This window comes from Ursus americanus, chromosome 13 (genome assembly GCF_024610735.1).
Source record: "Ursus americanus isolate L20-20 chromosome 13, mUrsAme1.1.p, whole genome shotgun sequence".
NCBI classification, from domain to species: Eukaryota; Metazoa; Chordata; class Mammalia; order Carnivora; family Ursidae; genus Ursus; species Ursus americanus.
Genome location: NC_142139.1, coordinates 13,003,673 through 13,017,804, shown reverse-complemented (window position 1 = coordinate 13,017,804; position 14,132 = coordinate 13,003,673). Strand labels below are relative to the sequence as shown.

At 39.6% G+C, this 14,132-nt stretch overlaps 1 protein-coding gene across 2 annotated transcripts in view; it reads left to right on the top strand.

The window, feature by feature from the left end:
• SEC24D (SEC24 homolog D, COPII component) overlaps positions 1-14,132 on the top strand; it is a 101,622-nt gene that overhangs the window by 74,978 nt on the left and 12,512 nt on the right. For both annotated transcript variants that reach the window (XM_045799079.2, XM_045799078.2), the window contains exons 14-20: positions 2,514-2,630; positions 3,455-3,625; positions 4,655-4,751; positions 4,897-5,042; positions 6,489-6,627; positions 7,443-7,561; positions 11,994-12,173. In XM_045799079.2, the coding sequence (XP_045655035.2) occupies positions 2,514-2,630; positions 3,455-3,625; positions 4,655-4,751; positions 4,897-5,042; positions 6,489-6,627; positions 7,443-7,561; positions 11,994-12,173 (969 nt within the window). The remainder of the gene's footprint in view (positions 1-2,513; positions 2,631-3,454; positions 3,626-4,654; positions 4,752-4,896; positions 5,043-6,488; positions 6,628-7,442; positions 7,562-11,993; positions 12,174-14,132) is intronic.

Sequence of the window (14,132 nt, the reverse complement as noted above, 5' to 3'; positions counted from 1 at the left end):
TGCATTGGTTCATTGAATTCTCTCAACAATATTCTAATGTAGGTACTATTTTTCCTGTGCCACATATTAGGTAACTAAGGCTTAGAGAAGTTAAATAATTTGCCCAATATCACTCAGCTAATCAATGGTTTGGACTCTTATCCATGCAGCTAGGAACTAGGACCCATGCTCTTACGTACTGTGGTGTACAATTACAGTGTTTGTATGAGCAGAGAATATCTGGACGGATTGACAGTGAATTCCTTAGGGGAACTGGGTGGGCCAGGCAAGAAAAACTGGGGGGAAGATGGACTTTTTTTTTTGTTTTTTTTGATCCTATTCACATTTATTTTTTTTATTCATAATAATATTTTTATTATGTTATTCACCATACAGTACATTCCTGGTTTTTGATGTAAAGTTCGATGATTCATTAGTTGCATATAACACCCAGTGCACCATGCAATACGTGCCCTCCTTACTACCCATCACCGGTCTATCCCATTCCCCCCATCCACCTCCCCTCTGAGGCCTTCAGTTTGTTTCTCAGAGTCCATAGTCTCTCATGCTTCCTTCCCCCTTCTGAAAAGGTTTCATACCTTTTCTGCTACTTGAATTAAAACAAACAGAAAGTACTTTTATAACAGTGAAAGTGATAGAAATAGTCATAGAATTTCAAAATTTTTAACATGTCATTATCAGTATTACTATAAATTTTACTCAGATTTAGTTGTAGGAGCTAATGTGTCTTAATTGGCCAAAATGTGGTTAGTGTCTTTTTCCTGTGCAGTGTGTATGTACATGTAGGGTTACTGCCCATGCTTCTTCACTGTCCTTGCCTTCTTTCTTCCTTATGCTATGTCAGTAATTTTCAGTAGAAGGCTAGTGCACTGCTCACTGCTGACCACAGCGAAGACAAGACGGGGCACAGGTTAGGCACCCCTCCCCATGTGTCAGCTGTGACCCTACCTCTGTGACCCACTCCACAAAACACGGTGACTATCACTTAGTGAAACACATTAGGACAAGGCTAAACTTGAATTCTCTCCATTTGTTTTTTAGGGAAATTATTCACAAACACACGTACCTTATTAGTAGTAGCAAATAACTTAAACACCTCTTCACAGCTGACCCAGGCACACCAGAGTATGCCACTAAACCCAGCCTTTGAGAACAACAGCTCCGGGCCAAGAAAAGGGGGAAATGGATTCCAGGCTAAAGGAACAAAATGTGCAAAGATATGGAGGTGTGTAAAGCACGTGGTGTATTCCAGGAAAGCACAGCTTGTATGGTGGAAATTCTATGGCAGGGGTTAGGAAATGTGGAGATTCAACTGGAAAGTTGACGCCCGCTGAACTCCAGAGGGCCTTGAAGGGCCAGAGGGTGACTGGCTGTGTGACCTGGGGCAAACTGGATGAGCCTCAGTTTTCCTAGCCTTAAAGTGCAGACATTATCTTCTCCACCAGGTCGTGAGTATTAAGTAAGTCATGTGTGCGAAGGGCCTGGCATGGAGCTGCACACAGCGAGTGTTGGCAACAACTCATCTCACTTTTTTACCCTCGCTACTCCCACACAGATAAGGGAATATGGACTTTATTGTGTAGTAGAACGGCTCCAGGACTCTTAAGGAGAAATGCCCCATACATGATCAGAACAGTTAACCTTAATTGCTGGGAGTGCTCTGCCAGCAATATGCCAGGATCGTTTGGAGCAAGGTTGGAAGGGTCAATACATTGAATCTTTTAATTTCAGTAAATTTTGCTTAGTGGATTACTTCTTAGGTCCTCAAATAAGATTTTAAATATTTCTAATGCTGCATCGACTTTTGTGGAGCCTAAATCATCTTTTTATTGCTTCCCAGGGACTACAGATCTATCATCTCAGTCACATATTTTTCCTTTTGTCACATTGCCTGATAGCTGCTTTCTTGTGTCTATTGTTGCCACAACACTGTTACATTCTTGTGCATTCTTCCTTGAAATACCACTTTAGGTGTAATCAATGTGTACTAAAGGTTTCAAAGAGGAGCTTCTGTTGCACCATGATCCTGGGACTTCTGTTTATTTTTGCATCATGGGATTCAGTTAGTCCTGAAAGAGTGTTCTGTAGGCTAAACAAGAAAGTATTTTCCCTGTAATACATCCTACTAGTTTTTCAAAGCACCGTGGTATAGGGATCTACATTCGAATATTGGCTGTTTGATTTACAACTTGTGTGACTTGAGGAAAATCACTATCTTATCTAAGCCTCAGTTTCCCAGTCTATAAATGGAGAGAATAGTTCTTGCCCAAGGACACAAAGGTTATTAAGAGGATTAAATTGTATATAGTAGATATTTATAAATTATATGCATTAATGCAAATTATATATATGTATATATATTACATGTAAATGTATATATAATTTAATCCTTTTAATAATGTATGTGTAGTGTTTGACTCATAGAAAGTACCTATATTTTAATTTATTTTCTGATTCCCTTAAAGTATAATTTCCCCACCCAAGACATTTTCTATATATTTTTTTTCTTTTAGGCAGCAGACTGTCCAGGAAAGCTGTTCATCTTCCATTCCTCCTTGCCGACTGCAGAAGCACCAGGGAAGCTGAAAAACAGAGATGACAAAAAGCTGATTAATACAGACAAAGAGAAGGTATTTGTAAACAATGGCCCTTTCAAGTGTCCCTTTTAAAGGGGAGTAAAGAAAGAGTGAAGGTATCAGTTTTTAAAGGGGAGTAAAGAAAGAATGAAGTGTCCTTTGTGTAAGAAAGGGAGAGAAGCTAAATGTAGCATAAATCCAGGACATTTTTTATTGCAGGAATATTTTGAATTGCATATAATTTAAGAAATCTTACATTCCTAAAAAAGCTGATTTCTGAAATATACCTAAATTAAAATAAGGCCTCAAACTTTTTTTGTTGTATACTCTGTGTAAGAGACTAGGTGATAAGACTGTTATAGAAATGGGGGAAATGGGAGGACATGCAGGAAGAAGATAAAGGTAGAAGGAGAATGTAGACTGTACCTTTTAACAACACTCCTCAGACAGGAAGTAGAGGTACGCAGTGCTCAAAGTCTGCTTTGCTCCAACTCTCTGACTGTATAGCCATTGCTGGGGGGACAAGTCAGGGGGAAGGATAAGACCAGGACGTAGGCACCTTACTGGCCACATGACACTAGACAAGTTGCCTCACGTAGGTCTGTATAGGTAAGAGAGCGAGCTCGGTTTCATTAGCATTGTTGGAGGATCAGAACATTACCCGCACACGCATGTTCCCTACAGCAGGAGCCTGGCCCACTCTGGGTGCTCAGTGAATGGCTGCTGCACTGGTGATGGCCATGATTCGCTCCTTCAGCCCCATTCACTTAACTGGAAACAATTCCTCTTTCATTTTAAAAGAATTCAACAGAAATTAGAAATTGAAACCAAAAACATTTTGTGGTTTTCTTTTTCCCTTTGTGCATCTTTTTCTTCAGATACTTTTCCAGCCTCAAACAAATGTCTACGACTCACTGGCCAAGGACTGTGTGGCTCACGGCTGCTGTGTGACCCTCTTCCTCTTTCCCAGCCAGTATGTGGACGTGGCCTCTTTGGGTCTCGTGCCTCAGCTCACCGGTGGAACCCTTTACAAATACAACAATTTCCAGGTAAAAGCCAGTAACTTGTTCACCTCAGGTTTTCTACTGCCATTTGACTGGAGGTGCTTAAATCATAGGTTTTTTAAAAAGCTATGCCCCCTTGTGGGCAACTGTCAAATGTAAATTCTAGAACAAATGGAGGCGATGTATATGTGGTTAAGCAGTTGCTTTCCTACTCCCTGTTTGGCAACAGATTGAGCTCATGTAGCCTCACAGGTGAATTTCAGTGTAAGCTTCCATGGTGGGGAAAAATATATTCTATATAAAATTTTAGTATTTTAAATATATTTAAGATATTGTTTTTAAAAGTGACTATGTATTTGTTTTAAATTGTTATGATTTGGGGGATCAATTCATGATATCCCTCTCTTCCAAGCCTGAATTCAGAGACAAAATCATGAGATAGTAAAAATGTCAGCACCATACAGACTTAGGTCTGTGGGCAAGTGGGCTTACTAATGCTTTTATCCTTCAATGTAACAAACTTATATACCCAGGCATAGGGTGGGCACAGTTACAAGCTTGTCTTGTGGACAACTGTACCTTCAAAACTTACTATATTGAGGGGCAAGAAATGTGTGCCTCCTACAGGCAGGCTGCCTCCCCAGAAAGAGGATCCAGAATAGACTAAGTTATGCCTACCCAGTTCCTCTACTCAGACTTACTAATCAGGTAAGTCACCTCTCACCTGAGAAAAAGGGGCCGGGGGAGTGCCTCTGACTTATGTACCTATCCATGGAAACATGGAGTGGGAATGAGTGTTCCCCCAACATAAATGACAAATGTTAAATCATCATCTATTTTTATTTAGCATCAATAAAATTATTTTTAATCACCTAGCTACATGTTTATATTGTAAACTAGTTAAGGGATTTGGTAAGACCAAAGATTGCAAATGAAGTAAAATTGAAAAAGTTTTACGAGTCCTTTCTAAGATATCTGGATAAAGTGGGTTTTAATCAAGATTTTAAAAATGAGAATAGTTATTTTAAGTATTTTACTGCCATCTGGTGGCATTGATCCTACTTTATTTTTCAGATGCACATGGATAGTCAACAATTTTTGAATGATCTCAGAAATGATATTGAAAAGAAAATAGGATTCGATGCGATTATGAGGGTTCGTACCAGCACAGGTAATTTTCAGTTATACTATTTTGACTATACTATTTTTCATGTCTCTGTTGTGTAATAGTTTCCTCTTCAAATTAATAATGGGCCAACAGAGAAAATAGCAATAAATTAAATAGGAACAAAATTTCCCTTTTTCCTCATCATTAGGTTTCAGAGCCACTGATTTTTTTGGTGGAATTTTTATGAACAACACCACTGATGTAGAAATGGCAGCCATTGATTGTGACAAGGCAGTGACAGTGGAATTCAAGCATGATGACAAACTTGGTGAAGACAGTGGAGCCTTAATCCAGGTGATTAAAAACGTGTTCCCAACTTTGGCAAGAAATGTTTGTTTAGTTTGTTACTGACAATGGTCGGTAGGGCGACTAAAATACCATCAACTGTGTTAGTCTCTCTGTAAAGAGATTCAACTCGATTTCTCCCAAGGCAGAAGTCATTAGATTACAGCACTCCATTGTATATTCTCTATACCCTCATTTACATATGCCATTTGTATGAAGTCACAATTGTATGTCATCCTATGAGAACCCAGCAAACTGTGGTCAGTGTTGGAGGTGTTAGCAAACTGACTGCCAACAGTGTTCAATTCTTTTAGGCTTTAGCACCCATTCACTCATTTGTTGCGTTCCTACCATATGTCAGCCACCACGTTAAGGGCATTGTTATGGTACATGCAAATATAAATAGAATTTGGTTTTGTAGTAAATAAATTTAAGTAGAAGCCATGGAGATCTTGAATTATAACAAGAACAATTATATCTAATGGGCATAGTTTTCAGATACTAGTATCGCCCTTAAAGAATGGAGAGGGGTTGGCAGTAAGCTGAGGAAGAACTCTGATGTTTGAAGAAGTGTATACCTGTTTGCATTCTTGAAATGCATATATCATCAGCATAAGACTTAAGTACATCATCAAAGGTAGCTGTAGGGGCGCCTGGGTGGCACAGCGGTTAAGCGTCTGCCTTCGGCTCAGGGCGTGATCCCGGCATTACGGGATCGAGCCCCACATCAGGCTCCTCCGCTATGAGCCTGCTTCTTCCTCTCCCACTCCCCCTGCTTGTGTTCCCTCTCTCGCTGGCTGTCTCTATCTCTGTTGAATAAATAAATAAATAAAATCTTTAAAAAAAAAAAAAAAGGTAGCTGTATGTTTTTAAGGGAAGTGAGACTTGAATAGGGCTATGATCATGAACATGAAGGTCTTGGGGCGCCTGGGTAGCGCAGTCGTTAAGGCGTCTGCCTTCGGCTCAGGGCGTGATCCTGGCGATCCGGGATCGAGTCCCACATCAGGCTCTTCCGCTATGAGCCTGCTTCTTCCTCTCCCACTCCCCCTGCTTGTGTTCCCTCTCTCGCTGGCTGTCTTTCTGTCACATAAATAAATAAAATCTTTAAAAAAAAAAAAAAAAATGAACATGAAGGTCTTATTTCTGGACCTGAATCCCTGGTAATGAAATCTGAGATATGTGGAAGTCGACTAGCAGTATATGCAAACATACTTATGTGTGAAAGCTTGGTTAAAACTTAAGTTTAAACCAGTGAAGTGCTACATAGAAACCCAGTGTATAAATTGTCTTTATACCTCACCTCCCTTATTTGTTATTGTTCAACCATTAAAAGGATCTGTGGAAGAATTTAGAGGTCTTTGAGCTGTAACTGTTCTCTAACTGTAAATAAGATCAGGCTAGCTTGGGTGGACATGTTGACCAGAAAAACATGTGTCCTTGATGTTGCCTCTGCAGTGTGCTGTGCTTTACACAACCGTCGGAGGTCAGAGAAGACTTCGGATTCACAATCTTAGCTTGAACTGCAGCTCCCAATTAGCTGATCTCTATAAGAGCTGTGAGACAGATGCTCTTATCAACTTCTTTGCCAAGTCAGGTAACGCTTTGCCAATGCTGTGGTGCAGTGTATCTTGCCTAATAATTCAGTCAAGACTTGTTGGTTAATTAGTAACTGACAGCTACTGTGGTAGCACAGCCTTTTGGTGGGCACATTCAGAACTTACAAAAGCAGAGTGCCAGGGAGAGTAGTCAGCATCTCTAATTCCAGATTAGTAATGAGATAACTCATTCAGGCCCACACTATACAGTTTTATTCAAAGTTTCCTTCGGGGGGGTGGGGGTGGGTTCTGAGTTGAAATTTAGGAATGTAATACTTAGACTGTTATTATGGCATGTGAGTATGCCCTCTAGCACCTGGGGATAATGGAAAGGAACTGTCCCTAATGTTGGGCTGAACTTGCCTGTCCATACCATGATAATTACGAAATGGGAGGGGCCCGGGTTGGAATTTTCTTTGGTTCCTTCTCCCGTCCACAAACCCCGTTTGAGATTCTACACTAACGTTTAGAGGAAACAGCAATCCAGCCCATAGGAATTCAGGACATCGGAAGATGGCAAATTGGTCTTTCTTTTCTCTGTGTGTTGAGTTCTATTTATAATATCCTGTGGAAAAATCTGGACCAATTACCTGCCTTTTGTTAGAGGTGGGCCCTGGTTCTCCATTGGGTATATTGGCATACTTAGTAAAATGGAGAACATTAACAAATGACTTTAACATTTTAACACTGTTACTCCTTGCTGGGTGGTCTGAAGATAATAGCAATTTGTTTATTATTATTATTATTATCATTGTGAAGGGATTGATTTCTGAGCTAAGGCTTTGATGCCCTTTTGATTGTTTTGTGCAACTAGCATTTAAAGCAGTTCTACACCAGCCCTTGAAGGTCATCCGGGAAATTCTGGTTAATCAGACTGCCCATATGTTGGCCTGTTACCGAAAGAACTGTGCAAGTCCATCTGCAGCAAGCCAGGTGAGCCACCTACTGTACTTCGATCCTGAAGCGTTACAAGGGATACTAAATGTGCGTTCTTTCAGCATTTGGCTATTGAAGGCTTATGATGTTCCAGGCACTTAGATGCTGTGCATAATAAACTATACAACCAAGAAGACTGAGAATGCATTTGGGAAGACTGGTCTTTTTATAGCCAACGTTAAAAAACTTAGTGGCTTTACAAGATGCATGAACCAAAAAATGTGTGTGCATATTGGGTTGACAGTCACTACATTATGTATAAATAACAGAATGTTATATGTAAGAAATGTCATAATATAAATGGGATTCTCTTTTGCTTATAAAGATGAATATATGGTTGAGAAATGTGTGTGCTTAAATATCTTTTTAGGCATGTTAACAATCAGTTGATATGAGCAAATGGCAGGAATGATTTCTTTATATTTTACTAACATAAATATAATATCTAAATAGTGGAATTCTTTATATTTAAAAGTTAATAATAGGTATAAAGGGTTTTGAAGGATATGTCTCTGGGTATCATCTACTAATTTGAAAATCTTAGAAGCTCCTTTAAATAAATCTCATTTAGACTCTCTCGGGTAAAAGAAAAAGAACCTCATGTTCACATTTATTTTTGTACCTGTTCTCTTGTCCACATTTTTCCCTATGTCAGTCAAAGCTAAATGGTACTTTTCATAATTTTATGTTGAATATCTGAATATAGAATTTGGATTGAAAGAGAAGACAGCAACAGATGGAAAAACTTTCTGGTTAACTCACTGTCAAAAGTAGTGGGTGCTCAGAGGATGTCTGAAACCCCCTCGAAAATAAGCCTTGGGTGCCTCGGTGGCTCAGTCGGTTAAGCATCTGCCTTTGGCTCAGGTCATGATCTCGGGGTCCTGGGATGGAGCTCTGTGTCGGGCTCTCTGCTCAGCAGGGAGCCTGCTTCTCCCTCTCCCTCTGCCTCTCCCCCCTACTCATGCACTTGCTTGCTTGCTCTCTCTCAAATAAATAAATAAAATCTTTTTCAACAAAAAGGCTTTAGCAGCAGAGATAATGTAGATAAAATGGGGGGGGGCAAATTTCATAATCTGGGTAAAGAAGGAAAATAAAATACAGTTATTAGCTTGGACTTTTCACAAAAATTTATTTCTGTGCTGTTCTAAGTGACTAAATTAGCCACCCATTCTTCTGTCTCCTGTGTTGACAGTCACATAAGCAACTCTTGAATCTCTGTGTAAGTGTCAATCCTCTTTATTAGCCAGAAGAAGTCATTAGCCATGACACTTCAGTAACTAAATTCCAATATCAGTACGATTTCATGGTGCACTTGTTTAATTTATACAAAGCCCACCAGGTGCACCTGGATCAAGTCCAATCACGAGCATTTTACACCCCAGCTTTACTGTTTGTTTTACAGCTCTGGGAACAGTATTCTGTCTCTGGAGTATCTCATACTGTAGAAGGATTAGTTGAAGGAGAACAGGTACAGTTAGTGTCCTCTCTGAAAGTTTATTTGCTAACGTTAAAACAATTGGATTCAAAGACCTTAAGTTAAAAACAAATCTGTTGCCTATTTAAGGAAAGAAATCAAATCTGTCCGTTCATCCTGGTTTAAAAGTTAAAAGCTTTGTCTCTACTACTAGGTCATCTGGTTATGCAGTTTGATTATTTCTGGAGGAAAAATATGATGATACCACATTTTCTCTGAAAAAGTTGATAGAGATTATTCCTGTTCTTATGTGATTTTGCTTTCTCCATGAACCCATTTCAAGTGTACATTTCGACCAGTGATGTGCTTTAAGAAATGATATAATTTAGATATCTTGTGATTATCCAGCATGGAGTGGGGAAAATGTAGGACTTATGAGACTTAGTGACAGTAGTATATTGAAATATACCATTACTTAGGCACATGAAATGACTGGACTTGGGTTCTCTTCAGAGAATATAACTTCAAATGTGCTGCCCTCCCATCGTTCACTTGTGAGAAACAATATCTAAAATTCCTAAAGGAATTCCAGTCTTTTACTGCAGAGCCCAAAGTTCCCCTGATCTAAGTAGGTCTTAAGGAGCTGTGTACTTGGATTATATGACACTGGACCTCAGAAGTTCTGCTTTTACCGAACTTCCAGGGCCAGGGCTAGCTTGAGGCTAGAGAGGCACTTAGTGTACAAAATTTAAGGAGACATCTACTCTGGAGATCATATTTTGATGCTAGGTTAAGACATAAAACTATAAACAACATTAGAGCAATTTATTAAGCTTACATAAGTAAGGTAGATTCTTTTTATTAAATCTAATAACTCACACTTCCAGACTTAAATATATTACATCGTATGGGAGTATAGTGACTTCAAAAGGCAAGTCAAATGCCCTTAATTGCAAAGTAATAGTTTTTTTTTAATTCATTACTATTCTGTCATTTCAAAACTCAGAGAAGAATTCTATAAAGTCAGTCAAACTGGATGCATCTGAATTTCTACACCTTCCTCACCTGTACCTTTTTCCCCCAAGAATGATTATTATTCATGGAGGGTATCTAGAGAATTGGGGAAAGATTTATAGGGTTTATCTGCTGCCACATTTTCTTCCCCACCTCCAAAACATTGACAAAGAATGTCTCCTTATTTTTTTCATCCTAACTCCATTTTTCTTCTTCTTCATCAGTTTTCCTCCTTTTTTACCTCTTCTGTTTTCTTCTGTTGGTCTCCTCTCACCCAATCTCTTCTGATCAGACTTTTAGTCCTGTAGGGTCATTGTATGACAGGAGTCTCACCCCTTGGTGGCATTTAGGACAACAGATTTCTAAACTGTCTTAAAATAACCTGATTAATGAGCAGCAACCAGTGAAACTACAAGATAATACTTAAAAAACTGTGTGTACATGCTTCTATATGAAAATCTATGAATATTCTTAATCCATACTATGTAAGACACCTAACTGGTAACTGGCCCAGAAACAGCATTAAGGCCACATGGCTCTGGAATAGGATTATGATCTGGTTCCTACATCTTTTGATCATATTTTTCCTTGGTTGAAAAAGTAATGTAATAGCATATGTTGTCAAATAAAAACCTTTTATGCTAGAGAAAAAAAGAAGAAGAGTGTTCTACACCGATGAGGAAACATGTATTTACCTGTCTTTGATTCTCTGAAAGGAGATTAGAAGGAGAGGGGAGACAAACCACAAAGGAGAATTGTCCTGAAATATGTTTGCCGGAACCAATTAGAAAACTGTCTTACACATTCTTTCCTTGGTAGATCATGAGGAGAAACTTAGGATATGAAAAGATTTAAATGAAGGAATAAACCCTAATGGAGCCTTGAGGGAAATTTTCTTTTCAGTGTGGATTCTGATAAGCATATATTCTTTTCATCATTAAGAGAGAATGCTAAGAAAGCAATCATGAATTTATAGACCAGATACCTCGAAGGGCTGCATTGTGTTGTTATTTGCAGTATCATATGTACTTCGGAGTAGTTAGAGTGAGGTCACATAAGCTAAAGTAGGGATGGAGAGGAAAGTACAGGTGGATCAGAAAGACAAAATTAAAATAATTCATTTACTAATAGAAGGTAAAGAAAAAATGAAATTGGGTTCACCTGGTAGTTCTAATATCTCAAATAGGAAACATAAGAGGACGAACATGATTATGGAATTGTAGGAGTTTGATTTTGCCTGTTACCATTCAGCAGTGACACACCTAAATCCAAGAAGCATTTCCTATTTTAGTTTATATCTATAGTGTCATAACCTCCTTATTATGTTTTATTGATTCATATGTCTGCTATCTCTGATGGACTTTGGCATCTTGTGACATCGACTGTCCCTTATTCCTCTGACTATCATTGACACTTTGCATGGACCCTATGACACGGTGGCATTTAATGTGCGTTTGATGAGTTTATGACTAACTGTGTGAATTTGAGATGCATGACGCACATAAAGGAAGAGATATCTCACAGGCAGTTGAAAAAAACACTGTTCTGGAACGCAAGAGGTAGAGGTTGGTAAGACAGATTAGGAAATCATTTATTTAATTGTATTTAATAAACATGTATGATACTGTGTGCTCAGTACCGTTATAAGGACTTTACAAATTAATAATCATTTAATCCTCCTAACGATCCCATGATCATGCAGGAGATGGGCTGTTCCAGTTTTAGATGAGAAAACCTAGGAAAAGAGAGAATGATTTGCCCAGGGTCACACACCTGTTAAGAGGCAGAACTGGGATTGCATTCTGCCAAAGCACCTAGAGAAAACTAACTGCCATTGTTTGAATACCACGTGTGTGTCAGTTTCTGTGCTCTATGTGCTTATATGTGTTATCATTTAATCCTCAATTACCTCAAAAACAAATGTTTTTGTCTTACAGGTAAAGCTCAGGGGTTCTTTCTCATGAAGGCCAAGCATATGAAACAAATGTCTTTCTTTTTCAGCTTATTTTACCAGATTCCATGAAAGTATTACCAGTGTACATGAATTGTTTGTTAAAAAACTGTGTGCTGCTTAGCAGACCAGAGATCTCAACAGATGAGCGGGCGTATCAGAGACAGCTGGTCATGACCATGGGTGTGGCCGACTCTCAGCTTTTCTTCTACCCACAGCTTCTGCCAATAGTAAGTACAAGGCAGTGCTGCGTTTCCTAGAGGAGTCTGGAAGGGAATCATATTTTGTCCTTTTCCATATGTTCTATCTGGAACATTTTGTTCTTAAGAAGAAATTTAAAGTCACAAATTCCTTCAGAATGTGTCATGTGGGACTGAGAGCAGAGGCTCCTTAAGTAAGTATATGCATCAACATGTGTTCAGTGTGGTGATGGTGATGGTGGGGGATTTGAGGTGTCCCTACTCCAGTGAATTGCTCAGATGATTGCCTTTCTTTCCTCATGCCCAAATCGGCAGACCAAAAAGTCAGTAAACATATTGGAGCAAGCCAACCTTCAGTTCAAGAAATGTACCTTTTAGCATTAAAGGCAACTGATCCATGTGTGTAGGGGTTCTTATGTGCACACATGTCTTTGTTTCTGTACAATGTATGAATGTCTAAAAGTCCCCATATTTGATTAGAATGGCTATGATTAGCCTTGACCAAATACAATTAAGGATTTACAAATCAGCATATATTTGAGACCACCTACACTGTACAAGGGACCAACTTCACTTGCCCTTGGAGAATTTACTTTGCATATATTCCATTTATTTGATGTCAATCCTTAATGTCTTTAATGCCTCTGTACTCTGCAACTAAGCTCTTTTCCCCTGAAACCTAACAAGTTCAAGTTTAATCGAGGGATAAAAGAGGGGAAGGTTGGTAGCTTATTTCTAATTCCTGTATTGAAAGTCATACTCGGACTCTCAGTAACAGTACAATTAGTATTAGAAAGAGTTAGTTTAGGTTGGATTAAAAAATACTAATTCTTTCAATCAATATGAATGTTAGGTATGAATTATTACAAAATGATTGATTTTCGGATGAAATTGGATTAGCAACAATCTACATGCCAGAGAAACTAGAACCCTAAGGGATAAGAGCATCACCACTCCACTAAAATCCTCTTCCCAAGGTCACCAGTGGCCACCATGCTGCTAAATCCAGAGGGCAGTTCTCAGTCCTTCTCTTACTGTCAACAGTATCTGACACAGTTTATTTCTTCCTCTAGGAACACCTTCTTCACTTGACTTCTGTTTCCCTGGCCACTTCTCCTGCTGCTTTTGCTAGCTTATCCTCTTCTTCCTGTCAGAGTACCCCGGGGCTCAGTCCTTGGGAAGCTTCTCTTGTCTGTGCTCAATCATGTGGGGTGCTCACCTGTCCTTTCAGGGCCATTTATATATGTATTCCCATGTTTGTATCTCCAGCCAGACCTCTGTCCTGACCTCTAGGTGTGTCTACCCTGTAGCCTACTGAGCATCTCTCTGTGGGTGTGTAATGGGCACCTTAACCTGACCCCTGGGCTCCACTCCACTCCTGCTCTCCTGCAATCTTCTCCATCCCCATTTACCTCTATTCCCTCTTGCCAATTCTTCAGGCCAAAGCTTGCAGTCACCCTTGACTGCTTTAGTTCCCTTGTCCATCACATCTCATCCACCAGCAAACATGCCCGCTTTCCTTTCCAAGAATATCTGGGTTCTGACCACTTTCTCTCTTCCTCATCTGTCACCACGCAGATTTGAGCATAATCATCTCTCCCGTGGACTGTGGCAGGACCCTCCTAATAAGCCTTGAGGCTTGCACCTTTGCCTCTCCAGTCTGTGTTCAGCATAAAAGTTAGAGTGATCCTGTTAAAATAATTATGAGCTCATGTCCCTCCACTACTCAGAACACTCTAGGATTTCCCATTTCAGGAAACGCTGGATTTCCTGCTGCCTTGGCCCAGTGCTGTCTGTACAAACCTCCTCTCCTTTTCTGTCTGATCTTGTCTTCTGTTACTCTCCACTTCCTCACTCTACTCCAGCCACCCTGGCCTCCTGCTGATCCTGAAACATCTGAGACAGACTCTTGCCTTAGGATCTTTGCACCAACTATTTCCTCCATCCTGAATGCTCTTCCCCAGATATCCCCATGGCCCCATCTCTTAT